The sequence below is a fragment of the Apodemus sylvaticus genome, chromosome 17 (assembly GCF_947179515.1).
Source record: "Apodemus sylvaticus chromosome 17, mApoSyl1.1, whole genome shotgun sequence".
In the NCBI taxonomy this organism is placed as follows: Eukaryota; Metazoa; Chordata; class Mammalia; order Rodentia; family Muridae; genus Apodemus; species Apodemus sylvaticus.
Genome location: NC_067488.1, coordinates 57,904,293 through 57,931,752, shown reverse-complemented (window position 1 = coordinate 57,931,752; position 27,460 = coordinate 57,904,293). Strand labels below are relative to the sequence as shown.

The 27,460-nt window shown below is 51.7% G+C and overlaps 1 protein-coding gene across 4 annotated transcripts in view; it reads left to right on the top strand.

Moving 5' to 3' along the window:
- Positions 1-8,775: 8,775 nt before the first annotated feature.
- The window catches only part of Sbf1 (SET binding factor 1), a 28,020-nt gene continuing 9,335 nt past the window's right edge, over positions 8,776-27,460 (top strand). For 2 of the 4 annotated variants that reach the window (XM_052161218.1, XM_052161216.1), the window contains exons 1-28: positions 8,776-9,004; positions 15,291-15,376; positions 15,720-15,857; positions 16,033-16,191; positions 16,275-16,385; positions 16,989-17,094; positions 17,219-17,351; positions 17,449-17,557; positions 17,634-17,747; positions 17,864-17,941; positions 18,301-18,414; positions 18,497-18,625; positions 18,709-18,807; positions 18,887-19,091; positions 19,172-19,284; positions 20,217-20,366; positions 20,629-20,697; positions 20,790-20,948; positions 21,023-21,291; positions 21,382-21,554; positions 21,634-21,707; positions 21,782-21,977; positions 22,196-22,323; positions 23,422-23,600; positions 23,708-23,844; positions 23,955-24,162; positions 24,465-24,661; positions 24,746-24,883. In XM_052161218.1, the coding sequence (XP_052017178.1) occupies positions 8,950-9,004; positions 15,291-15,376; positions 15,720-15,857; positions 16,033-16,191; positions 16,275-16,385; positions 16,989-17,094; positions 17,219-17,351; positions 17,449-17,557; positions 17,634-17,747; positions 17,864-17,941; positions 18,301-18,414; positions 18,497-18,625; positions 18,709-18,807; positions 18,887-19,091; positions 19,172-19,284; positions 20,217-20,366; positions 20,629-20,697; positions 20,790-20,948; positions 21,023-21,291; positions 21,382-21,554; positions 21,634-21,707; positions 21,782-21,977; positions 22,196-22,323; positions 23,422-23,600; positions 23,708-23,844; positions 23,955-24,162; positions 24,465-24,661; positions 24,746-24,883 (3,826 nt within the window). In that variant the 5' untranslated portion in view covers positions 8,776-8,949. Of the gene's footprint in view, positions 9,005-15,290; positions 15,377-15,719; positions 15,858-16,005; positions 16,192-16,274; positions 16,386-16,988; positions 17,095-17,218; positions 17,352-17,448; positions 17,558-17,633; positions 17,748-17,863; positions 17,942-18,300; positions 18,415-18,496; positions 18,626-18,708; positions 18,808-18,886; positions 19,092-19,171; positions 19,285-20,216; positions 20,367-20,628; positions 20,698-20,789; positions 20,949-21,022; positions 21,292-21,381; positions 21,555-21,633; positions 21,708-21,781; positions 21,978-22,195; positions 22,324-23,421; positions 23,601-23,707; positions 23,845-23,954; positions 24,163-24,464; positions 24,662-24,745; positions 24,884-27,460 lie in introns of all 4 variants that reach the window. The other 2 variants (XM_052161217.1, XM_052161215.1) reach the window with 1 other exon arrangement.

Sequence of the window (27,460 nt, the reverse complement as noted above, 5' to 3'; positions counted from 1 at the left end):
CTCCAGCACCACAGGAAGCGGTAGAGCCACAGGGGGTCACTTCAAGGGGCCCATCCCTGCTGGGAAATGCTCAACAGCTGACCAGACACCCTGTGGGGCTACAACCCTCACTACTTGAACCTTCTGGTGCGCGACAAAGTCTCAGAGACTAGAGGAGCCCAATGGTCGACCAGGCAGGTGAGTGCTAGGGTAGGGAGTGGTGCTCGGGCCTCAAGAGCATCCACCTGTGGTTGCCCAGAATCCCCAGGGGATGATGGCAGATTCCCGCGGTCTGCCTGCTTGTTCCCCAGACAGGCGGTTCCTCATTACCAAATACTGTAATACAAGTACGAAGAGAGACCCCTACCACCGCAATATCCTGGGAGACAGACTCGTTCTTTTGTGCACACAGTGTGCTCTGTCTGAGATTATGCATAAAGTTATGGATTTTATTATGACATGATCATAAACATATTGTTGAGCTTTGCTCATATTCACACCATCGCTCCTTCGTTAATCAAAATTTCAGTGATTTTTCAGATTTTTCCACAACCAAAAACCCCAACCATTGGGAGCTCATATATATGCAGTATATGTCAAATTATTCACAATGATTGTGTCAATCCACCATCCACCCATAATGCATTCTGTGCCCTTGGTTCCTAATGTCTTTGTCAGCCCGATGGAACTATTAAAACAAAAAACAAAACAAAACAAAAAACAAAACAAAAAACCCTATCAGAAGCATTTTTATGACTGCAGGGACATCTCTGCAACCGTGTTTCCTCTTCTATCTCACTATGTCCCTTTGTGTGTGTGTGAGCTTCCCCAGGACTTGGTCACGCCTGCCAAACATACATGGAACACTCAGTACACATTTGCCAGATGAGTATATGTAAAGTCTTAAGTGCAAGCCATGCTGAAGAGGTTGTTTTACCCTCTGAGGAACACATTAGCAGAGAATCACCCAACTGCTTGTTCTTATCAGTTGTGGGAAGGGTGGTTTCGTCTGAGCTAGAGAAGCAACACCGTGTGCTAAGCCTGCCTGGTGGTGCACACTTGTAAACCAGTATCAGGAAACAGAAGTGGGATCATCGTTTGTTTTAAGACCAGCCTGGGCTACATAGCAAAACCCTGCCCTTCCCCCCTCCACCTGCACCCCCTCCCCTCCACCAAGCCAAGGCTGGGGAATGTACCTTTGTGGTACAGTGCTTTTCTATGCATTCACGACCCTGGGTTACATCTACAACCCCTTCAAAAATGAGTAAAATGTGACACCCCCCCAAAGCAGGTGAGCCTGGGGCTGAGGCAGGTGTTAGAGAGGGCAGAAGGAAGAGATGCAGAGACAACAGGACAGACAGGTCAGGGAAACTAGGCAAGGAAGGGGAGGGACAAGAAGGCTGAAGATTTGTGCACAGCCCTCCTATTTGACGGTACAGGAAGCCGGTGAGCACAGAAGAGGCTATAGTGTGGACACGCCCAGGCTAAGTTGCCTTCTCTGGATAGAAGTCTGTCTAGGAGGCCTCCAGTGCTGTGGGCATAAGCCAGGGTTGGGAGGAGGGGGAGGTTGGATGGGGAGAAAGACTGGAACTTGGGTTTTCCAGGGATGGTTAGGTTCTGAGAAATATTGTAAGCATCAGCCGAGAGAATGAAGAGGTGGTGCCGCTGAGTGCAGCTGTGCCAGCTCTAAAGGGATCGTGGGGAGGGGTGAGCGGAAGGGGTTGGGACATCCCCAGTTCTTCTTCAGCTGAGCGCCCTTCCTCCAGGCCGCCTCCATGGTCAGTACCTCTTCACACTGCTGCTGGCACTGCCGCCCAAGATACAAACACCATCATGTCATCCACCCAACCAATAAGTGCAGAATACACCCAATGGGCTGGCAAAACGACTCAGTGGATTATTTGCCACCAAGCCTAATAACTTGAGTTTGATCCCCTAGAACCCCACATAGTGGAGAGATTTGATTTTTTTTTAATTAAATTTTTTTAAATTATTTACTTTACATTCTGCTCCCTGCCCCACCCCCACCACTTCTCTTCTGAATTGGAGGGTCCTCCCTGGGTATCCCCCACCCCAACACACACACTCTGGCATTTGAGGTCTCTGTGAGGCTAGGCACTTCCTCTCCCACTGAGGCCAAACAAGGCAGCCCAGCTAGAAGAACATATCCCAAACAGAGGCAACAGCTTCTGGAGTAGCGCCCCTTCCCCAGGAATGCAAAATAAAACATTTTGTAAAGCCAGGAGGTGGTAGCGCACGCCTGTAATCCCAGAATTTGGGAGGCAGAGGCAGGCAGATTTCTGAGTTTGAGGACAGCCTGGTCTACAGAGTGAGTTCCAGGACAGCCAGGGCTACACAGAGAAACCTTGTCTATAGTCGTATAGAAGTAATACTATTTTTATCTCTATTTGTAGTAATGCTATTTTAATACTATTTAATATCTCTTGCTCTCAAAGAGGCTGAGCTTTCATTGGACCTTACAAAGAAGTTAATAATATAACTTGAGATCACTCAGGACTTAACCTGGGTGGGCAGAGGGAGACTTAACCTGCTGTCCTACTGGGCACTCAGACTTTTTTTTCCCCCTTATTTGAGGCAAGGTCTCACTATGTAGCCCTGTCTGCTGTCAGGCCTGGAACTCTCAAAGATCTGCCTTCTCAGTGCTGGAATTAAAAGCCATGCTTGAGTTTAACCTGCCTGTAAAGAACGATGTAACGAGCTGCCTTGGGTTTCTCATGTAATCAGCTTTCATTAATTAAGCTATCACACAGCTTTCATTTTCTATTTTCTTCCATACATCTGACCCAGAGTAATGTATGCCTTGTGATCATTTGCTGAAAACCAGTCAACAGTTAAAAGCAACCTTATACAATCCAGTAAATAGCTAGAATAGGGCTGGAGAGATGGCTCAGCAATTAAGAGTGCTGACTGCTTTTCCTGAAGGTCGTGAGTTCAAATCCCAGCAACCACATGATGGTTTACAAACATCCATAATGAGATTTGATGTCCTCTTCTGGGATATCTGAACTGCTACAGTGAGTGAGCAGGGCCAGAGCAAGAAGAAAAAGTATCTGAAGACAGCTACAGTGTAGTTACATATCATAAGTAAATAAATCTTTTTAAAAAATTTAGCCGGGCATGGTGGCGCATGCCTGTAATCCCAGCACTTGGGAGGCAGAGGCAGGCGGACTTCTGAGTTTGAGGTCAGCCTGGTCTGCAGAGTGAGTTCCAGGACAGCCAGGGCTACACAGAGAAACCCTGTCTCGAAAAACAAACCAAACAAAAAAATTAAAAAAAAAAAACTAGAATAAATATTGCAAGTATGCGGATATAGGTTGAAAGGATTTGTTTGCTGTTTTTGTTTACTATTGTGGGCTAGTTGGGAGTGGTACTGTAGTTTCTTCCTCATAAAAACTCTTTACGATTTCTGTGAAGAGTCCTTTGTTCCTTCCCCATGTGATACTTTCTGTACTGGTCAGTACACAGAGCAAAGCCTTTTGCTTGGGACATAGGAAGACATAGGAAGAGAAGTGGAGACTTCAAATCTGAGTTTACTCTTGGTCACACGAATTCAAGGTGAAGTCTGTGTTTTCGTTCCTTGATGCATTTAAAAGAGAAACAAGGAGTTTGAATTCTGCCTTTATCTTTCGTCTATCTAACCTGCTCCTTTCCCTCCCACTGTGGCCTCACAGTCACCTATATAGTACATCATCTGACACCTGTTGGATACAGCTGCCCATGTGACCTCCCAGGGAAACCCTAGCACCTCTTACCTTTAGTTGCAGAAGCTGCCTTTGGGAGTAACATGCAGGCCGGCAGGCCTTTTTGCTTGTTTGCTTGTTTTTTTGTTATTGTTATTTTTTGTTATTGTTTTTGTTGTTGTTGTTGTTGTTGTTACTATGTAGTCCTGAGTGGCCTAGAACTCATGATGTAGATCAAGATGGCTTCAAACTCATAGAGATCCACCTGCCTCTGACTTCCATATGCTGGGATTAAAGAAAATGGCCCATTATGTCCAGCCCCCCCCCCTTTTTTTGGTTTTAGAGTTTATTGTAGAGAAGTAGAGAGAGGGAAAAAGTAGAGAAGTAGAGGTTGGCCATGACCACATGGAGAGAGGGGGAAGGGAACGGGGAGAGAGGGGGAGCAGGGGACAAGAGACAGAACCAGAGCGTGAGAGAGTAAGAGAGTAAGAGCTATGTCCAGCCTGTCTTATGAGGGGTTTGTTTTGGGTTTTTTGTTGTTTTTTTTTTGTTTTGTTTTTGTTTTTGTTTTTTTAAGTTTATTTTTCTCACACTTATTTATGTGTGTGTGGAGGTCAGAGGACAGCTGACAGGAGTCACGGCTCTCCTTCCACAGCGTAGGTCCTGGGATCAAACTCAGGTTACAGGGCTTGGTGGCAAGCCCTTGGACCTGCTGAGCCATCTCACAAGCCCTTTGTCCGTTTTTAAAAATTATTTTATGTATGTAGATGTTCTGCCTATCTGTTCTGCAGTGTGTGTATACCTGCTGCTCTCTGAGGACTGAAGAGAGCATGAGGGACAGAAGGGTGTAAGCGCTCTGGTAGACACTAGGAAGCAAAGCTGGGTCCTCTGAAAGAACAGCCAATGTCCTCAACACTGAATCATCTCTCCATGCCTATCAGTTTTTATTTATTTTTTAATTTACATTTATCTGCTTGTATGTGGGTATGAGCATCCAAAAGTCAGAGAATAACCTGTAGGAAACCAGTTATCTCTTTTGACACATGGGTCCCACAAATCAAACTTTTTTTTTTTTTTCAAGACAGGGTTTCTCTGTATAGCCCTGGCTGTCCTGGAACTCACTCTGTAGACCAGGCTGGCCTCGAACTCAGAAATCCACCTGCCTCTGCCTCCCAAGTGCTGGGATTAAAGGCGTGCTCCACCACCACCCCGGCTCCACAAATCAAACTTAAGAGAAGGCGGGCATCCCGCTTGGCCGCAAGCACCTTTGTCCTTTGAGCCATCTCACTTGCCCCAGATTTTCTTTCTTTCTTCCTTTTTCTTTTGAGACACGGTCTTAGTATGTTATATATCCAAACTAGCTTGAATGTGAAATCCTTCTGCCTCAGTCTCCCAAGTGCTGGGATGCCAAGAATGCACCAATACATAGGGCTACATAAGATTTTTTTTTTAATATTTATTTTATGTGTTTCTGAGTATACTGTTGCTGTCTTCAGACACACCAGAAGAGGCCATCTGATCCTGTTACAGATGGTTGTGAGCCACCACGTGTTTGCTGGGAACTGAACTAGGGAAGAGCAGTCAGTACTCTTAATCAATGAGCCAGCTCTCCAGTCTGCTACATAAGATTTTTAATTTGGGACAGGTGGAGATGAGCCTTGCTGGCAGAGAGAGAACTGAAGTTCCCGATGCTGTCCTTCCAAACTCTGGGTGACAGGACAATTGCTGCTTCCTGCGCTTGTTCAAGCTTGTCCCAAGCCCGTGGCAGATAAGTGTGAGGATATTCTTGAGTTTCCGCCTGACTGTCTATCCTGTTCCTTTTCTTCCCACCATGGTCCCACAGTCACCTGTATGGTACATCATCTGATAACTGTTGTATACAACTGCCCATGTGGCCTCCCAGGGGAAACTCTAGTACTTTTACCTTTAGTTTCAGAAGCTGCCTTTGGGAGTAACATGCAGGCCCGCAGGGGTGTGTGTGTGTGTGAAGGGGAGTTGGGGTGGGGCCAGCACCTCTGACTATTGAATGGGGTTGGGGTGGGGAGCAGACAAGAGTTTTCTGGGGGATTCTGCCCTGGGGGGCAAAGGGTTATTTGGTGTTGGTGACATTGGGAAAGACTTTTGAGTAGTGGTTCTCAACCTTCCCAGTGCTGTGACCCTTTAACACAGTTCCTCATGTTGTGGTGACCCCCCCCCTCAACCATAACATTATTTTTGTTGCTACTTCATACCTGTAATTTTGCTACTTCTAGGAATCATAATGTAAACACCTGTGTTTTCTGATGGTCTTAGGTGACCCCTGTGAAAGGGCCAGTCAACTCATCCGGAGGGGTCTTGACGCACAGATTGAGAACTGCTGCTTTAAGTTTCTTGGGGCAACTTCACCAAGAGAAATTTGAGGTCTGGTCCCGAGGGTGAGGATTTTGAAAGTGAAAGACTTGGTACGGTGGGGGAACTGATACAGCGCAGTGGGAAGTGTGTAAGTCTGTGGGAAAGGCAGGTGACTCTGAGAGGAGCACAGTGTAGACGAGTCAGGTTGGGGGCCTACCATATGATGGGCATACTTTTTTTTTAATACCTAGGAAAAACCAACTCAAGCCTTAGCTGGCCATCCCCAAAACACAGGAAGCAGTATCAGAAGATGTTGGAGAGTGAAGACCAAAAGACAATTGCCTATTAACTAGCAGGCTAGGTAGTGTGTTTTGGGATTATCCATCCATCGCAAGCTAGGCTCACCGTGTCACTGTGGGCCACTCTGCTTGTTAGGGGTATCCATCCATCTCAAGTCGAGGCGGTTGTGTCATCCTGGGTCATCCCAGCTTCTTAGGGCTGCAGGATACAGATGGTCAAGATAGCGGGGCGAGACATGTGCAACAAAAACTGAGGCAGCAGTTTGAAAGGGGACAGGCATTTGGAGATGCGCATATGTGTAGAGGTGGGATGGGAGAATATCTTCTTGGAGGAGGGCCTAAACTGACTGAGGAAAGGAACATCTGAGGAGACCACAAGTCGTCCTTGAGGAGAAGAGGGCATCAGCAGGGTACCTGAGAAATGCAGTGGTTAGGGTACTCAAGTTAGTGGCAAGACAGTTGAGGAAAGTTGGAAAGGTTCCCCTGCCAGGATCTTTTAGGTAAGGACACTGGGCCCCAGTGGTCAAGGGAGGAATGAGATACAGGAGGATCCTTATAGTTCCTAGGAGAGGCAACCCCAGGCACCAAGTCAAACTTGCTTGCCACCATTTCATACTTAATGGTGTAGAGAGGAGTTTTAGTTGATCGACAGAAGCCAACTCAATCAAGTTCAATCACAGACAGGTTTTAAGCAGAAAGGAAGATTTCACAGCCCACTTGGCAATGGCAAAGGAGAACTAGGGTTGTCTCCATCCTTTCTCCCCCTCTTTTATTTATTTTATCCTATTTTTTCAAGACAGGGCTTCCTGGCTGTTCTGGAACTAGCTCTGTAGACCAGAGCTGGCTTTGAACTCCATCTGCCTCTGACTCCCAAGTGCTTGAATTTAAGGCATGTGCCGCCACACCGCTGCCTGCCTGCCACCACCACTACCAAGCTCATCTCTCTTGATTTATGTATGTACGTACGTATGTATGTATGTATGTGAGTATACTCTCGCTGTCTTCAAACACACCAGAAGAGGGCATCATATCCCATTACAGATGGTTGTGAGCTACCATGTGGTTGCTGGGAATTGAACTCAGGACCTAAGTGCCCTTAGCCGCTGAGCCATCTCTCCAGCCCCTCATCCTGCTCCTCTTTTAAAAAAGACAACTTTCATTTTATATGTATGGGTATTTTCTCAGCATGTATTGCCCCCCCCCCCCCCCCCCGCACTACGTACAAGCAGTGCCCCCAGGAGGCCAGAAGAGGGCCACAGATCCTCTGGAACCAGAATTACAGACAAGGGTGCTGCAAATCCAACACAGGTTCCCATAAACGCTAAAGCTATCGCTCCAGAAAGGTCCTCACGCATCCTGTTGTTTGGACACACGGTTTCCCAATCAATGAAGTCTAGGAACCTGGACTGGAATTCATGATCCACCTGCTTCAGCCTCCCAAGTGCTGAGATTACTTATACACATAGACTGGACTTGTCTCTCGCCTTTTTTTTTTTTTTTTTTTTTTCTTTACAGAGACAGGGTTTCTCTGTGTAGCCCTGGCTGTCCTGGAACTCACTCTGTAGACCAGGCTGGCCTCGAACTCAGAAATCTGCCTGCCTCGCCTCCCAAGTTCTGGGATTAAAGGCGTGCGCCACCACTGTCCGGCTTGTCTCTCACTCTTGAGATGCTTTCATTCATTCGCCAGAGCTCACCAGGTGGAGGGAACAAGATGCCAATAGGTAGCTTGTTTTTCAGTTCTCACAGAAACTAAATTCATCAACAAACAAGTCTAATCCTACTCCTTTAATCTCCCTATCAAGGTCTTTGCCTCTCCTCCAGTGTCCATTCCTGTGTCACTGCAAGAGGCCTGGCCAATCCCCTGACCTCTAGGGTGATCCGACTTCCCAGGAAGGTGACCCAAGCTGGGACTTCTTTTTTTTTTAATGCAGGTGTTGGACATCCCACCCATCCAAATGGTGGGATAGCTAGCTGCCCTATTTTGCACCGGAAACTTAGAAAATAAAAAAGCCTGTAAATCCTCTCCCTTGGCCATCATAAGGCCGACAGGGTGTGTGGCGAAGCCCTGAGTTTGGGAGACTAGTTTGGGAGACTGGATGCAGAAGGCCTGAGCGCCACTGGCTTGCTTCAGCTAGATTGAGCTGGACCACGCCCCTGACCCTCGGAGTTAGGCTCTCCCAAGGGTGAGGTCCAGGTCTCCCTTCATTCTGGGGCTTCAGTTCCGACCGGGAGGTATGCCCTAATCCTGACCGGTGCTTCAGGTCGAAATGTCGGCCGCGGGACCAGGGTAGCTGACCCGCCCCGGCCGCCGTAAGCTTCACCCGCCCAAAGGGTTGAGCTGGTCCTTGAGCGTGAGGTAGTAGGCGGGGCAGCGCTGTCTGGACCCGCCCCACGTGGAGTGGACCAATGGAAGTGCTCTGTGCCAGGTCCCGCCTACACGGGAGGGGCAGAACTGCGCAGGCTCCCGAAGCGCCCGGGCGGGCCGGCTGGCTGGGAAGATGGCGGCGGAAGCCCTGGTCAGCGGCGCCGCAGAGGAGCGGGCCGGGGGTGTCCCAAGTGTGCAGCTTAGGGCCAGCGCCGGGCCATGAGCGCGCCGCCATCGAATCCTCGAGCCGTGGAGCCCGCCTGCGCCCCTTGCCATGGCGCGGCTCGCGGACTACTTCGTGCTGGTGGCATTCGGGCCGCACCCGCGCGGTGAGTGCCGAGTCTCAGCGCCGAGGGACGAGCTGGGGGCTGAGGGACTGGGACTGAGGACTCGAAGCTAAGAAGACCCGGCCGGAGGCAGGGTCAGGACTTGGGGCCAGCTCTCGGGGCTTGCGAAAAGAGGCTTCCGTAGTTATTGGCCACGGTGGCGTCAGGGCAACCCGCGAGGACCCCCGGACTACTTGGCCTGTGTAAGAACCGTCCTCCTACACCTGGGCACCTGCGTCGGTGTTCTGAGGTGGGCAGGGGCGTGTAGCCCGGGCGTGGGAGGCTGGAGGACCCTGCTGCACTTCAGTTTCCCCGATTCCAAGTTGGGTGGGATGGGCTCACCCCGCCTTGGCCGACTGCCGGTGGCTGTGTCTGGGAATTTCAGAGAGGGGGGCGGAACGTTTCGTTTTCCAGCTTCTCTGAACCCAATGCTATAGGTCTGAAGCCTCAAGCGCGCTTGATCCCCGGGGTGCAGTGGAGGGGGAGGGGTCGGTAGGGGGTATCGAGCCGGACTTCAGAAGAAAGTGTTAGACTTGGAGAAGAGCATTCCTGGTGCTCAAGCCTGTAAGCCTGGCCCTCAGTGGGGGATCAGTGTGGCGATTGGTACTCGTGTCTAGGAGGCCCTGATCTGGAGTTAGCACCTGTGTCTGAGAGCCCTTCAGTCCAGGGGGTAGGAGAAAACGGAGCCTGACAGTGACATCAGCAACAGCCATGGAGACAACAGTGTTGGGGTGTTGGCTGGAGTCCTTCGTGTGCCAGGCCCTGCACAACCCTTTGTGCGTATGATCTCATTTCTCCCAATAGCCCACTGAGATTGCCTTGCTGTTGCCCTATCTTCAGCATAGAATCTGGCACAGAAAAGTTGAGTGTGGGTCTGGAATGGAGGCTGGGACTTGTACTCTGGGTGTCAGAGACCACCTGCAGAGGGGCAATATCTTAGGGACAACTGTGGCCAGATGAGGTGGCCTCCTACCATATTCCAGTCATCTCTTCCACACAGTTATTTGCTGCTTCTCAGACCAGCTGTCACTGTCACCGTGCAGGACCCAAACTTTCTTCTTTGCCTTTCGTCTTGCTAAGTCTCCACTAGGACTGTTCCTTTGTTTAATGTCCACATGCTGGACCCTAAATGCACTGGAAAACGTAATCATCATCACCACCATCACCATCATCACCTCTTTCTCCAGATCCTGTTCAGTACCCTGGCTTCTCTCGGCTCTCATGTATTCAAGTGTCTATCTTTTGGCACTCAGTCCCGAGCATCTGTCTTTCCCTCCAGAGAGGGCGTTCTCAAAGGCAGAGACCACACTGTGTTCATCCCGCTGTTCTCCTCGAGCAGGAGGCTTGCACCAGTGTCGTTCTGGCTCACAGAGGGAGAACCTGTGCTCCAAGGCTTCTGGGAAGGCCAGTGAGGCCCCTCCTCTGGAATGGAGTACCACTGGAGCGTGAGGGAGCCAAGCTGGCTGGGGGCTTGCGTGTCTTCGAGGGGCTGGGTGCTGGGCCAGGGTTGGAGGAACAAAATGGACTTGGATGATGGTGGGAGGGGTATGAAGAAGGTCCTGTGAGGCAGAATGTGGTAGAGGCCAGGTCGGGAAGGTGGGGTAAAATTGAGGGTGCTGGATTGGTGGGCTCCATGAGAAATTGCTGTGACACATGTGGGCTTACTGATAGAGCTAATTAAGAGGCATGGACCTCTGACCTCTGGACAGGACAGGACAGAAGGTTGAGACCAGAGGTGGCTACTTTTCCTGAACGGTGTGATGGAGTAATTCTCAAATTACCCATCACTGTGGAAACTGAAGGCCATTGAGCTCTCTAAGCATTGCCTTCTAGGGTCAGAGTTGACTGGTTGCTGGTTAGCCACTCAGCCCCAAAGCATTTCTTTGAGGAGCCAACTTGGAATTGGGTTTCTGGGTGTGGGCTGAAGGCAGGTCTGTAAGGCAAGGGATATGAGGACCAAGGCCAGAAGACCTCAAACTGAGGAGCACACTGAAGATTAGTTGCCCTACCTTTGTGACTCTTCACCCTTTGCTTGTGCCAGTCACTGTGCAAGCTCTGCCTCAGTTTCCTCGTCTTCGTCTGGAATGGGTCACACGGAGCCATTCCAGCTCCAAGGCTGTCAGGACACTTGTGTGTAAAGATACAGGACAGGCCCAAGGAGGTAATTTACATGTAAGGTCTGAGTAGCTGATGCATGCATGCTGCTAGGTAGGTGTTTCTGAAGAGGTGAAGGGGCCCTCTGTGTGCTGACTGCCTAGGATGCAGGGTCGAATGAGAGAAGACCTTACTTTGTTCTGAATCAGAACCTTTTCCCTGAAGTTCCTAGGAGTAGAGCCTTGGTAGCGAATGCCTTTTTAAGCTGTCTCAGTTGGGCCCAGAGTCCTACCAGAGGTAGCATTCTGGTTGCTAATGGTTACAGTTGGTGACCTGTGGGCAAGACTATAGACAGTAAATGCCTGAGCTGTGTGTAACCCTTTCTTTCACTTTACACTCTAAAGTTTAGAGGGTGCTAGACAGTACAGCATCAGCCCCGCACTTGTGAGTAGGACTGTGTACTTTGTCCTGTCACGGAACTGGACACCTTTTTTAGCATGAGGGACCAGACAGCATAGTTTGAGACCCCTGCCCAGTTCCCAGACGTGGTCATTTAATTGCTTGTGGCTTGGCCAGTCCTCAGTTATCTGGAAATATCAGTTATCAGACACTTTACCTGACTTAAATCTGACAGGTACCCTTCTACTACTGCTAGGGAGGGAGAGCTACAACTCCATCAGGTATTCCATGACCTGACCTCCTTCAGCCTTGATAGTAATGAGGTGGCCACATTCTTGAGCCCATCTAGTGTCCCCACCCATGGCCCTGCCCTCCCTCTAGATCAGGTTGGGGCTGTTTGGGGTGACTATAGTTTCCTCCCAGCTCCCCCCACACACACCCTAAGAGCTTAAGGGTCCAAGATCTTGGATTAAAGTTTCTGTGGTCCCTTTATAGATTGGGAGTAGGTCAAAGAGAACATCTGAAAGAGCTGTAGGCTCCCAGTGCACACGAGTCAGCTGCAGCTTGCCTGGGGCATTGTCTTCATGTTCAGGTCTGATAGGTAGAAAAGCAGGAAGGCAATATTCTTTTGTTTCCTCTCTCTTTTCCTATAGAGGCAGCAGCTACCTGGTGCTGTCCAGCATGTATGGTGAGGTATGTGGTAGGTCAGTCAGGGGAACTGCTGTTTTTTCTGGGCCTTCCCACAGTGCACACTGTCCATGGCTGGTCCTCCAGGCATCGGAGCCTGGCACTAGTGATGAGGTGCTGCCAGCAGATGACAGAATACATGGTCTGTATTCTGCTGCCCAAGTCTGCCATTCAGGCCCCCAGTCTGCATGGGCCTGGCTGCTGGAGGAAGCTCTTGCTGAGGAGGTGCTTTGAGTATAGGGATCCCAGTGTGTCTTCCAGGGGTGGGCCTCCCTGGCCTGTGGGTTCACGAGTGGGTCAGGGACTTCCATCTCTGCCTGGTGACTTTGGTGTCCATCCTCCTCAAGCTGCCCAGAGAGCACACCCTGCCTTGTGATGCTTGGCTGTGCTATTGGGATTCCTTCTAGCAGGTTGGGATAGGGAGGGAGGTTGTACCTTCTCCTGTCTACCCAGTGACAGTACTTTGATGGGTTAAATACAGTCATTGCAGGCCAAAAGTCTTCAGTGGGTGACAGACACAGAGGAACATGGCAAAATCCCTCACACAAATGCAAGGTAGCAGTCTGGGGTCTCAGAGAAGCCAGAGAGAGTTAACAAGGTTTCCTCATGGTCTCACTGGGAAGGCCTACTGTGCCTTAGGGCTCCGGAAGTTGTTCTGCACTTCTGACTGAAGAACCTGTTTGTTTGTGAGATGTGAGTTGGGCAGGGTGTGGGGAAGATGGTCATATAGCTGACTACATGCATTCAACAAGCCCTAATTAGGCTGTAGTCTGTGCCATGCACAGGAACTTATGTCTGTTCAGGCTACTACAGGAGTGCACCCGTTGCCTGGAGAGGGGCTTCTACGTGTTGTGGGGAGGACCTCAAGGTCCTGCTGCAGGCCCCAGGTTTAGATAGAGAGGAGATAGCAAGCTTCCTAGAGGAGGCACTAGACTGAAACCTGAAAGGCAAATCCTGGGCTCCTACAGGATACAGAAAGCCCACTGGGCTCTCTACCTTACAAGGCAGTTGGGAGTCTCGGGAAAGGAGCTCTTCAGAGTGTAGAATCCTCAGAAGGCTTTCAAGCTAGTGGGAAATGGGAATTAACATTGCACAGGATGAGGGATACTGGCAGTGGAAGGCAACCATCCTCTCTGTGCCAGCTCCCCTGGGTAGATAGGCTCCTGAAAACAAGCCTCAGAAGGCCACTAGCTCTCCTTGCCTTGTAGGAAGGCTGCAGAGCAGAGGCTGCGGTCCCTGTCTGTGTACCCCCCTTCTTCCTCCGCATGCTGCCTCGTGGCAAGAACTGGGTGAGCCCTGGGTGCCAGCCAGGGCTGGGCCCAGATGGTGGTTTAGGGCCGAGCACAAGGAGGCTCTTGCCCGAGTGGGTGGGAGGAGGAGCCATGACTGGGGGGGAGGAGTGTGTGTGTGTGTGTGTGTGTGTGTGTATGTCTGTTTTCACAGTACATGCACCACCCAGGGCTGTTGAGGGTGGGACCTGAGGAACCCCCAGGGGGATTTATCTTGGTGGGACAGGTGTGTAGGTGTGTGTAGGTAGGCATGACACCAGCAGACACCTGTCCCTTCCTTGTCTGTTGCCTGTCGCCTGCAGGGTGTTGGTGGTGGGAGGAGGGGAGCAGGAAGCTGAGGTTTTGTGAGTCATAATAGGCCCCTGCACCCCACTACCTCCTGCCTATCAGCAACCTTCCTAGTGTTCACAGTCTTGGTGCTTTCTCCATGGTTCTGGAGGGATGCATGGTCTCCCATGGTGCAGCTGAGTTCCTTTGCTTTCAGGGGACCTGGGAATGGTGGAGTGTTGCATTGGGCTTAGTGGTTCAGCACCATTGTGTTCACATGGACCAGGCTGGGTGGATGAAGCCATAGCTCAGCGAGCAGGTCCATTGCACACACAAGTTTTCTGGAACTTAGGCTGAGCAGGGGGATCCCTGAGAAGACTTTTTATGTAGATCACCCTCCCCTCACTGTCTGCTTCTGCTTCTCCCACTGGTGGGAGCATCTGCATTGAGGCTGGTCCGTGGAAAGGGTTGGGGAGCACTGTGCCCTGAGGATCTGAAGCCGTCTGTGTGAGGGGCAGAAGTGAGGGGGCCTGTCTTTGTTTGCACACCACAGTGGTTCTCAGCCTGTGGGTTGGGACCCCTGTGGGGTCAGATGTCCTGCATAGTAGATATTCACATTGCAACTCATAACAGTAGCAAAAGTACTTATAAAGTAGCAATGAAATAATTGTATGGTTGGGGGGTCACCACAACGTGAGGAACATGAAGAATATTAAAAGGTCACAACATTAGGAAGGTTGAGAAGCACTGCCGTACCAGGCTCTATGTTCCGTGTGTATGTGAGGCAAAGGAAGCCATCCCTCCTCTCACTGCTGTCCTCGCTGTGCCTCCTGATTTGGTGGCGTATGATGAGCCCCAGGCAAGGACCTTCACTCCACCTACATAGACTGGACTTAGAAGTGCTTCCCTTGCTGGTACATACTGAGGGAGCCTGGGAGCTTCAGAGCTCAGAGGGGCAGCATATACTTGCTAAACTTTTTGTATTTGGAGACTTGTGTTCTGGGAGGAACTGTCTCTGAGGTACTGTGGATAGGTAGCAATTTGGATCCATGGTTGGTGTTTCTACCCCCATCATAAGAGGAGCTAAGGTTTGGATTCCCTCACATGGGCCCAGGGCAGACAGGTGACAGGGAATCACCAAGATACCCAAATATGTCCTGTATATCCAGACATGCCCCCAATCTCCTTGGCACTCATTGTCTGGCAGGGGTTGAGGCTAAAGCTGCAGGTTGGCAGTCAAGGAAGATGTTGAGTTAGCTAAAACTCCTCCTCCTCCTCCCTGAAAGGTTCCTGGACTAGAAAAGGTTAGGTCAGGCTGGTAGGTGAGAAGATGGGTCTGGGGGCTTCTCTGTCTTCCTTATGGTAGCCTTGGGGTCTGCACCTATCCAACGACTTATTAAGCAGAAGTCTGTTTAGAAGAATGTTAGATCTGGGAGCTTAGGTTGGTCTGCTGCCAGATGAGAAGGGGCTATTTCCATCCTGGGCCAATCCTGACAGTATGAGCGCTGGGGTGTGTGGGGAACGGTGCTCTGACCACCTGTTCTTGTTCTCAGGGAGTGGGGAAGGCCAGGGCCAGATCCTGCAGCGCTTCCCGGAGAAGGACTGGGAGGACAACCCTTTCCCCCAGGGCATTGAGCTGGTGAGTGTGGAGTGTAGCCTTAAGGGGAAGTCAGGTCCACATTGGTGGGAGCTGACCTGACAGGTAGGGTGTCTTGCTCATGTCACTGTGTCCCTCATGGGCTTCACCCTAGATGTGCCCCTCATGGCCTTCACCCTAGATGGTGAGGCTAGAGCTGTTACTCCTTTCACCAAGAGGGCTGGGGCTAGGAGGTTAAAGTGTTCCCTTGGTAACTAAAAGGTATTTCATATACCCTGTAACTCCAGGCCCTGACAGTACAGATGCTTGAGGATAGGTGGTAGGGGTAAGGGGGAATTTTTGTTATAGGTGTAGGTGCAGGCACTAACTGCTGATCCCTCTGTAGTTTTGCCAGCCCAGTGGGTGGCAGCTATGTCCCGAGAGGAATCCACCAACTTTCTTTGTGGCTGTCCTTACTGACATCAACTCTGAGAGGCACTACTGCGCCTGCTTGACCTTCTGGGAGCCAGTGGAGTCCACACAGGTCAGCGTAAGCTCTGGTGTGCAACATGTGAAGCTGAGCCTTGGGCCATGGCCAGCTTGCTCTACCTCTGGGGGTATGTTCCTGCTGGGGAAGGCTGGTCCGAGTCACCTCTGACTTCCACTTGGTCTCATTGAATGACTCTGATTAGAGCCAGGAGAATGGGTTTCTGTCGCAGGAAGTGATGTGCACTGAAGATGCCACAGAGAAGGAGGAAGAGGCAGATGGAGGAGGCCAAGCACGGCTGTCATCCACAGCCCCAGCCCAGCCTGGCCAGCTTTTTGCTCCAAAGACTCTGGTTCTGGTGTCTCGACTGGACCATGCCGAAGTGTTTAGGGTGAGGAGGGCCACCATAGCAGCAAGGCAGGGCACAGGGTGCTCCTGTCAGCTGTACCACTGTTCCCTATCTGGTTGTTGCAGAATAGCCTTGGTCTCATCTATGCTATCCATGTGGAAGGCCTGAATGTGAGCCTGGAGAGTGTGATTGGGAACCTGCTCACATGCACCGTCCCTTTGGCTGGCGGGTCTCAGGTGGGTCTTGGAGACAGCTGGATGGCCAGGGGCCTTCCGGGTACAGGCATAGGAGGCGGGGGCGGGGGTACCCATGGGGTCCTGATAGTCTGGCTGACTGAGCACACTCAACCCGAAGCCTTAGACGCTCCTGCTTTTGGTGCTAATCTGCCATCTGTTCTTAGCCCTGTCTACTTACTTGGCTTCATACCTCTCTCTACCTTTGGGTCTGCATTTTCTGTCTCTATCCTCTTGATCATTGGGTGTGTTCCTGTCACTGGATACTGTTGTCCATGTATCTGTCTGCTTCCTACTCTGTGCCCTGTGTCTAATGGTGTCTCTCTGTCTGTCTGTCCTGTGCAGCTGGACTCTGTTGAGGAAGGAGCGGTATGGATTCTTTGTTTCTTCTACCCACTCAGGCCCTGCCCCTACCCAGATCAGAGGCATCCACCCCCTTACCTTGAGTTTTCTCTGCAGCGCTGCGCAGCCAACAGAGGCGGGGTGTGACCTTTCCCTCCAGTCATCTAAGCCAGTCCCATCTCAAGATTTGTCAGCTCACCTGGGGCCAAGTGCTCAGATTTGATCCAACTATACTGCTAAACTCTGGTCATTTTCTTTCTACAGAGAACCATCTCTTTGGGGGCTGGTGACCGGCAGGTCATTCAGACTCCACTGGTAGACTCACTGCCTGTCAGCCGCTGTAGTGTAGCCCTGCTCTTCCGCCAGCTGGGTGAGACTGCCTGTCATACCCTGCCCCCAAATTCCTGTTGTGGGGCTGGTGGTCAGAGCTGTGGGTGTTCCCTGGGTTCTGGAGTAGGGGCATGGGCCCTCACCAGGCCTCCTTCTTTCTCCAGGCATCACCAATGTGCTGTCTTTGTTCTCTGCTGCCCTTACTGAGCACAAAGTCCTCTTCTTGTCCAGGAGCTACCAACGGCTAGCAGATGCTTGCAGGGGCCTCTTGGCACTGCTGTTCCCTCTCAGATACAGGTGCTTTTCTGCCTTCTCCCTCCTGTCTCCTCCAGGTCCCTCTGCCTACCCCTATGCCTTATGTCTGGGACTTACAGTGTCTTCTGGCCTGTTACAGCTTTACATATGTGCCCATCCTGCCGGCACAGCTGCTGGAAGTCCTTAGCACACCTACACCTTTCATCATTGGGGTCAATGCAGCCTTCCAGGCAGAGACTCAGGAGCTGGTAAGGGCTGTGCCTTGTGTCTGCATCCCTGCCTCAGCCTGCTGCTCTCTCACCGTGTGTTCCCTTTGCTGCACAGCTGGACGTGATTGTTGCTGATCTTGATGGAGGGACAGTGACTGTCCCTGAGTGTGTGCACATTCCACCCCTGCCAGAGCCACTACAAAGCCAGACCCACAATGTTCTGAGCATGGTGAGGGTTGGGGTCAGGGTGGAGCTGGAACCTGGGGCTTGTGGGAGCCATCGTCTGACAGCCAGGGAACCCTAAGGTCACCATGCAGTTGTCCCTGCTCCCCTCTGCTTCTTCAGGTCCTGGATCCAGAGCTGGAGTTGGCTGACCTTGCCTTTCCACCGGCTACAACATCTGCTTCCTCCCTGAAAATGCAGGTACGGGTCACTGCTGTTCTGGTATAGAGATTGCATTGCCACTAATGGCTAAGCTGATGGTGTCACTCAGCTGACCTCGGGCTTCTCTAGCCTAGGCAGGAAGAAGCCTGGCAGCAAAGGAGTTATACAAATAGTTAGGTGTGGTGATTGTGCCTGAGTCAGTACAGTGAACCAGTCAAGGGACTCTGACCAGGAGCCATTTTTCAACACTTGTAGGACTCAGTTGGCTAAGAAGCCCTGTTGGGAGAGGCAAAAGGGTGTAGTAGATGTCCTCAGGAAGCCTGTGTCTGGCTAGGAATGGGGATGGAGAGAATGTTTCCTGGGGCCTAATACTCACCCGCCTTGACCTGCTCTCCCAGGACAAGGAGCTTCGTGCTGTCTTCTTGCGACTCTTCGCGCAGCTCCTGCAGGGTTACCGCTGGTGCCTGCACATTGTGCGCATCCACCCAGAACCCGTCATCCGCTTCCATAAGGTAGGCAGGCTGCCGGGCTGGGGCTGGGGCTGGAGCTGGCTCCACGAGTCCATGAGGAGCTAACTTCCTGATGCTCTCCCAGGCAGCATTCTTAGGCCAGCGTGGACTGGTGGAGGATGACTTCCTGATGAAAGTGTTGGAGGGCATGGCCTTTGCAGGCTTTGTATCAGAGCGTGGCGTCCCCTACCGTCCCACAGACCTGTTTGATGAGGTATAGCCCTGCCTTTGTCTGTCGACCTGTCCCTTCCCCAACCCACGCAACTGACCTCATCACCCTGCCTCTTGTCCCCTTAGCTGGTGGCTCATGAGGTAGCACGGATGCGAGCAGATGAGAGCCATCCCCACCGTGTCCTACGTCATGTCCAGGAACTGGCAGAGCAACTTTATAAGAATGTATGGTGGGTGACAGGGAGGGGGCATGCTACCGCTTTTGTCCTGGCCCACTAGCCAACGTCTGCCCATGTTCCCTCAGGAAAACCCATACCCAGCTGTGGCAATGCACAAAGTGCAGAGGCCAGGAGAGGCCAGTCACCTACGGCGGACCCACCGGCCATTCCCCCGGCTAGATGAGGGCACAATTCAGTGGATTGTGGACCAGGCTGCGGCCAAGATGCAGGGTGCACCTCCAGCTGTCAAGGCTGAGCGGAGGACCACGGTGCCTTCAGGGCCCCCCATGAGTATGTAACTTAGGGAAGGCGGGCTGGTTTAGGATGGGGACAGGGCCAGGAGTTAAAGTGAACACATCCTTTCTCTTTAGCGGCCATATTGGAACGGTGTAGTGGGCCTCATATCAACAGTGCACGCCGCCTGGAGGTAGTGCGGAATTGCATCTCCTATGTGTTTGAAGGGAAAATGCTTGAAGCAAAGAAGGTGAGGCCTGTCGGGTAGAACTTCTAATCTGGGCTTTGGGCAACAGGTTTCAGGAGACTCAGTTCTTTTCTTCTAATGTGGCAGGTTCTGAGTTAGTGCAGTGCCTGGTTAGGTAGGGGGAGGCTCTTTCTTCTGAGAGAACAGTGGTACAGTGTATGCACCATACACAGTGTGGACATGTGCATGTCAGAAGTTTTTGGAGTTTTTGGAGTTTTTTGGAGTTTTTGTTTGTTTTGTTTTGTTTTTTTCTGGAGGAAGAGTTTCCAAGGCAGGATCTTTATAGCCTAGGCTGGCCTGCAGCTCACTCTATAAGCAGAGCTGGCTTTCCCTTACTGCCTCAGCCTTCTGAAGCTGTGTTACAGGCATAAGCCACCATACCTGACTTTATGTTGCTTTAATAATGATCTTGTGCTGGGCAGTGGTGGTGCTGGCCTTTAATCCCAGCACTTGGGAGGCTGAGGCAGGTGGATTTCTGAGTTCGAGGCCAGCCTAGTCTACAGAGTGAGTTCCAGGACAGCCAGGGCTACACAGAGAAACCCTGTCTCGAAAAAACCAAAAAGCCGGAAAAAAAAATGATCTTATATGCTGTTGCCCTTCATTCTGTTCATGAACACGTTTGAGGTCTTAGTAACATTTGTGTGGTGTTCCTGTGGTGTCTCTATCCAGAACACATGTCCACACTTGCTTGGGAGCCTGCACCATGCATGTACCTTGTGTCTCTGTCCTCATGAACTGTCATTTGTGGAATTGCTGGGTCTGTTGGAAGATTTAGTCTGTATTGGTCAGTGAACCGAGTGCCCGGGCACACCTTAGTTACACTGGCTTTTGTTTGTTCCCTGCTTAGAGCTGAGCTTGGCTGCTTCCACACTGACTCGGTGAGGTTCTCCCTGTACTGCCTTCTGGCCTACATTTCCTCTTGTCTCTGTTTTCAGTTGCTTCCAGCTGTCCTCAGGGCCCTGAAGGGGCGAGCTGCCCGCCGCTGCCTTGCCCACGAACTCCACCTGCACGTGCAGCAGAACCGTGCAGTTCTGGATCATCAACAGTTTGACTTCGTCGTCCGCATGATGAATTGCTGCCTGCAGGTGAAGCGGCCCTCATCTTACCAGTGATGCCACATGAGGGAAGAGGGGGCACAGAGTCTCTCCATGGGATAGGCTAGGGGAGCTCCATAGTCTGAGGCGGATGGGCAGCTGAAAAGAGTTCTTGTTGGAAATGACTTTGAAACCTGAGGCAACAGTTCCAGGTGGCAATGGTGGGAGATGCTGGCCTCTGGTGGCCAGAGAGGTGGGTTGGGTATAGATACTGTCTAGCAGGGGTCTCCCATCACACGTGGTTCTATCACAGGATTGCACTTCCCTGGATGAGCATGGCATTGCAGCTGCACTGCTGCCTTTGGTCACAGCCTTCTGCAGGGTAAGTGTTGGGAGTGAGGTGGGCTGGGCTTCCTCTCATTAGCTAAGTCTACTGTCCATGAGCTCGGGACCTTTCCAACCTTCTTTCTATAGAAGCTGAGCCCAGGGGTGACACAGTTTGCATACAGCTGTGTCCAGGAGCATGTGGTGTGGAGCACACCACAGTTCTGGGAGGCCATGTTCTATGGGGATGTGCAGACCCATATCCGAGCCCTCTACCTGGAGCCCTCAGATGCTGTGAGCCCCACCCAGGTATGCAGGACTTTTTGAACCTGGGTTGTCTGGGGTAGGCACCTTGGCCTTGCCTTACTTTTGTGCCGCGACAGGAGACTGGGGAGGCACAGTCTCAGAATGAGGAACGATCTGCCCTGGATGTGGCTTCAGAGCAGAGGCGCCTGTGGCCAACCCTGAGCCGTGAGAAGCAGCAGGAGCTGGTACAGAAGGAGGAGAGCACTGTGTTCAGCCAGGCCATCCACTATGCCAACCGCATGAGCTACCTGCTGCTGCCTCTGGACAGCAGCAAGAGCCGGCTGTTGCGGGAGCGGGCAGGCTTAGGAGACCTGGAGAGCGCCAGCAACAGCCTGGTCACCAACAGGTGGGTGGGGCCACTGGTGAGGCCTGGTCCAGGGATAAGGCTATGGGGTTGTGGGAGTGCTAGTGCCCACACACCCCTCTCTTGGCCCAGCATGGCAGGTAGTGTAGCTGAGAGCTATGACACAGAGAGTGGCTTTGAAGATGCAGAGACGTGTGATGTGGCTGGCGCTGTGGTCCGCTTCATCAACCGCTTTGTGGACAAGGTCTGCACAGAGAGTGGGGTCACCAGTGATCACCTCAAAGGACTGCATGTCATGGTACCAGGTATGGTGATACTGGTATGGGGGCATTCCTTAGATGAGTGGCTATAGGGGCCCAGGGTATGAGACCTGCTCTCCCCTAGACATTGTCCAGATGCACATCGAGACGCTGGAGGCCGTACACCGTGAGAGCAAGAGGCTGCCCCCGATACAGAAGGTGAGCACTGGCTGACCAGCTGTGCATACAAAGCCTGGGCTGCATTCTAAGTTTCTGCTCTGTTTCCTGGGTAGCCCAAGCTGCTGAGGCCACGCCTTTTGCCTGGTGAGGAGTGTGTCCTTGATGGCCTTCGAGTGTATCTGCTGCCAGATGGGCGTGAGGAGGGTGTAGGAGGCAGTGGAGGGGGCCCTGCTCTACTTCCAGCTGAGGGTGCTGTCTTCCTTACCACATACCGCGTCATCTTCACGGGGATGCCTACTGACCCCCTGGGTAAGCCCTGGGACCTTTCTGTGCCTCTCCCAGCTCTTTGGAGGAAATAAGACTTCCCTTTCCCTTCCCTTTCCTCAAAGGATCAAAGCTTATGGGGCATAGGCTCTCATATGGGCCTCTTCTACCCACCCCAGACCGTCTGTGCGTAGTACCCTGAGATAGTGTAGTAGCCTTTTCTTCTTCTCTCTTCCCTTCATGACCTGCTTGGCCTATTGAAGTGGGGGAGCAGGTGGTAGTCCGCTCCTTCCCTGTGGCTGCATTGACCAAGGAGAAGCGCATTAGTGTGCAGACCCCTGTGGACCAGCTTCTGCAGGATGGGCTGCAGCTTCGTTCCTGCACATTCCAGGTACGTAAACTCTTGTTCATTACAGCAAGGTTGAGCCCTCCAAGTGGTTTCCTGCCAGGAGCTGTTGACTTGGGGCTGTCACATTGGCTCTCTGTAATGGGACTTTCTTGGATCCATAAGCAGTATAAATGAGACGTGGATACTTTTAATATAGTTTAAAGCTTAGGCCTTCTTTTGTTTGAGCAGTCTCCCAGCTACTTTAAACTTACCCAACTAACTAGCCTACCACCTGCCACATGGCCAGCTCTAAACTTTTCCTGCTCTGTGACAGACCATGTCTGTTCCTTCCGTGCCCCCAACATCTTTCTTCTGCTTCATTTTCTCTCCCTAGAAATTCCCCTCCACTTCCTGCCCAGCTATTGGCTGTCAGCTCTTTATTACAACCAGTCAACAGCAAGACAAGCTCTGATACAATTCTAGGTTGCCTCTAGGCTTAGAGGTCTGTCTGACCTTCAAGTATCTGCGCAGGTGTGGAAGAACAAGTATTTACAAGGCCATTGAGGGGCCATAGAAATGATGATGCCAGAGTCCTTCCAGCATTTAGCTCTGCTAACAGAATTAATAATTGGAAATACATGGCCACTCCTCACACATGTAAAGAACAGGTTACCCCAACAGTTCTCAGCTTGCTATCATTTGACCTTTAGAAATAGTGGTCTGTGTCTTTGTTATTATCCCTGGGGCATTAACCTTTGCTGAGACCTCATCAGTTAGCACTGAAATTCACAGTTATTCCCGCATTGGACCTTGAGTTACATGGACGTGATGCCTTTCCTCCAAGCTTACCTGCCCCCGATGTGCGGGCCATTAGAAGGGAGTCTGTAGGGCTGGAGAGATGGCTCAGTGGTTACGAGCACTGACTGCTCTTCCAGAAGTCCCAGTTCTCAGCAACCACATGGTGGCTCACCACCATCTATAACGAACATCTGATGCCACCTTCTGGTGTGTCTGAAGACAGCAATAGTGTACTTATTTGCATGAAACAAATAAAAAATCTTAAAAAAATAAAAAGGAGCCTGTGAACTGAGTGCTGTCTGACTGGGGGGGAGCCTGAGGGCTGTGTAGAGCCCTGAGGGTTTTTTTTTTTTTCTGATACAGCTGCTGAAAATGGCCTTTGATGAGGAGGTGGGCTCTGACAGTGCTGAGCTCTTCCGAAAGCAGCTCCACAAGCTTCGGTACCCACCAGACATCAGGGCCACCTTTGCATTCACACTTGGCTCAGCTCACACACCGGGCAGGCCGCCACGGGTTACCAAGGACAAGGGTCCTTCATTCAGGTATGGAACTGGATCCCAGAGCCAGGGCAGCCAGGTGCTTGCTGTGCCCCTTGCACAATCTTCCTGAGTTCCTGTCTTCTCATCTCTGTTGGACTTTTACACCCCAGAACCCTGTCCCGGAACCTGGTGAAGAATGCTAAAAAGACCATTGGGCGGCAGTATGTTACTCGGAAGAAATATAACCCCCCTGGCTGGGAGCATCGGGGCCAGCCACCCCCTGAGGACCAGGAGGACGAGATCTCAGGTGGGAGCAGGGTCAGGGAGATTGCTGTGCTCTCTGTCAGAGCTGACCCCATGGAGGCTGGGGCCTGGGTGGTCTTTGGGTGATGACCCCCAACTGTACCGTTTGTACAGTGTCAGAGGAGCTGGAGCCCAGCACACTGACCCCGTCCTCAGCCCTGAAGCCCTCTGACCGCATGACCATGAGCAGCCTGGTGGAACGGGCATGTTGCCGTGACTACCAGCGCCTTGGACTAGGTACCCTGAGCAGCAGCCTGAGCCGGGCCAAGTCTGAGCCCTTTCGCATCTCTCCTGTTAATCGCATGTATGCCATATGTCGCAGGTGAGGGCTGGCTAGATCACGCCAGGAAGACTTTGCCAGGACTGACTAGGGTGGTAGGCAGTGCTTGGACACTTCCCCTGCTTGCCATGGAGCATGGACAGGAGGTGGATAGAGAGCGAGGCTGCAGGTTTGGTGGAGGCTCCCAGATGAGCATAAAGTGCCTTAGGCCTTTAGAGCCTGGGAGCCTTGGATTTGCTCCATCGCGCTCCCCCTGTCAGCTCTTGTTCCTCCTCTGCGTAAGGCTCTCTGGGTAGGCACGAAAGGCCTTAGGGCTGTCCTCATGATACCTCCAACTCCTACAGCTATCCAGGATTGCTGATAGTTCCCCAGAGCATCCAGGACAACGCCCTGCAGCGTGTATCCCGCTGCTACCGACAGAACCGCTTCCCTGTGGTCTGCTGGCGCAGTGGGCGCTCCAAGGCCGTGTTGCTACGCTCTGGGGGCCTGCATGGCAAAGGTGTCGTGGGTCTCTTCAAGGCCCAGAATACACCTTCTCCAGGTACTCCTCCTTTGTTCTTCCTAAGTCTGCCTGCCCTGCCTGTCCGGTCTCTGCCTTCTTCAGCTCCAGCTTTTCCTTTCTCAGGCCAGGCCCAGGCTGACTCCAGCAGCCTGGAGCAAGAGAAGTACCTGCAGGCCGTGGTCAGCTCCATGCCGCGTTATGCTGACTCATCAGGACGAAACACACTTAGTAGCTTCTCCTCAGCCCACATGGGTGGTCACGGTGAGAGGGTACTTCTGAGTAAATGGTGGCCAAAGAGCAAAGAGTACTATGTGGGGCTATGGCAGAATTGATGCTGGGCTGGCCAGCAGAGGCAGAAGGAGCTTGACTGTGGTGTTGGGTATGGGACAAAGAGAGGGACTCCTCTCCGAGTTGTGAGACAGGGCAGGAATACTGCTCATACCAGGTGAGTGTCCTGAGGCCCTGTCTCCTCTGACTGTAACCCTGACCGTTTCCTCACCTTCCGTAAACCAGCCCGTCCACCAGTGGCCTCCATCCACCCCTCACTGTTTGCCAAGGCCTAAGCCCTTGACCATCCACACATCATCTTCTCATCCTTCCTCTGTCCTGCCCACTTCCAGTGGCCACTGTGCCCATTAGTATTCTGTCCTGACTCTTTGGGGTTTGTCTGCACGGTTCTTGCTGTCCTTGTCATCTCCTATACATACCTCCATAGCACCTGATCACACTAAAAGAGGTGCCAGGCCCACCTTCCTCCTGTGCTGGCTTCTGCCTGTGAGGCAGACAGGTCTCTGCCTGAGCACTGCTCTTCTCATGCAGTGTCTTCTGTCCTTATGCAATGGGCCTGTCATCTGAAGGAGGCCCAGAGAGCAGCTGTGTGCCACTGGCTATTAGTTTAGCCCCTTCCTTTGCTGTCCAGTTCTAGCTGTGGGCTGGACTGTTTTCACAGTTGGTTTAGATGGCAGTGCTAAAAGAGGGGTGCCCTGGGTATGTTCTGGACACTGAGGGAAGGCAGCCTGGTTAGCAAGTGAAGTGTGGGTTATGGGCACTGCTCTTGTCTGCCTCATTCTCATGGCTTGACTGCCTCATGCTGAGATCCTTAGCTAATGATTCCTTGGCTTACAACTCTAGCCACGAACTTGCACACCAAGACCAATTCATGTCAAGCTAGGTCCTTGTACTTGGAAATCTGTCTCAGCATTATGTGTGGCATCTACCATAGACTACAGAGCCCATTTTACCAAGCTGGTATGACACTATCACTTGGGAATAAGTTGCCCCAGTCCATCTTGTATGCTCAAACGGTGTTAGCAGTATGCCAGGCCTTAACCTCCAGTTCCTCCATTCCCCTCTTGAAGTTGTAGCACTACACGTTCTCTCCTGGGCTCGGATCCTGATAGCAGGGTGGCACCAGTGGCTTTTAGGCTGGTAGGAGTTCTTTTGAGCAGAGCCATCTTACAGGCCGGGGTTCTTAGTCTGGCTGTCTTGTGTATCTTGTTCTATGGTTGATTGTTCTTTCTTATTGTTTTTTCAAGATAGGGTTTCTCCCATAGCCCTGGCTGTTTTGTAAATTGCTTTGTAGACCAGACTGGCCTCAAACTCACAGAAGTTCATCTGCCTCTGCCTCCTGAGTGCTGAGATTAAAGGCATGTGCCACCACACCAAGTCAGATCTGTTCTTGCGTGGAGCTGTCTGCCCTTTCCTTTTTCTGTCTCTACTCTACCCGGGCTTCTTCACTCCCTGAGAACTTGTGGTTCTCATCAGTATTTACCAGTGCTTAGCAGTGATCTTCATCTCTTGTTAACACTTGCTGGCCACTGGTGCCGAGGATGGGTAGCCAGTCGGCTCTCACGGTCACCAAGTGATACCAGTCTGATGGATAGGCCGGGCTGACCGATTGTCATTGTTCCCTCGGAATACCTGCTTTTTGTGTGATTTTGTATGATTAAATGTGTTTTACAGTCTGATCTTTCTGCCAGAAATCCTGAGTGGCACCTCCAGGCAACACCCTCCCCTCAGAATTTGTGAGCTTTCCCTTTCCCCAGTGCCTTCTGGACATCATCTCTGTAGCCTTCTCCAATGCAAATGTTGCTGCCTCTGGTGTTATAACTTCAGGGTGTAGGGCCATCCTGACCATCCTGTCTGGCTCCCTTCAGCTCTGCTTTGAGTTTCATCTAAGTTGGCGGATATTGTCGGCACTCCAAGGTGGCTAACTGCCGTCTATAATGTGGGCTTGTCAGAGAGGTCAGGGTGTGCAAGACTGTCTGCACTCCATGGCTAACTGCCGTCTATAATGTGGGCTTGTCAGAGAGGTCAGGGTGTGGAAGACTGGCCTTGAGCTTGACCATAGTGATCTCGGCTTTGGGTGGGGTGATGTTGTGCACCAGGCCTTTTTCTGTGTCCTCTATGAGGCCTCTGCACAGTCAGGTAAACTTGAGGTGTGACTCAGGCTTCTCCCAGATGCTGCCACATTGTCCCAGCCAGTAACTGCATGGTGCAGTCCTAGGACTCAGATCTGCTCGTGTCCTCGATTAAACTGTCTCCTCGCCCCTCCAGCTCTTCTTCCCCCTCTTCTAGTTGCCTCTAGGTCACCTCCAAGACTGAGGCTCTCAGATAACCTGTGCTTTGTTCTGGGCAAGGTTACTACATGATTGTGTGTTGAATATTCGTGGAATTGTCCATCAGTCAGACCCTGGCTTGCTATAAAGGAAGAGGTCTAGGAGAGACTTGAAGACAAGGTTTCTCTGAGTTGTTTGAAGAAGAGTCCACTATTCCAGAGCCTGACCCTTCCCAGTATCATAGAACCTCTATACCTAGTTGTCCCTGGTGGGGAGGACC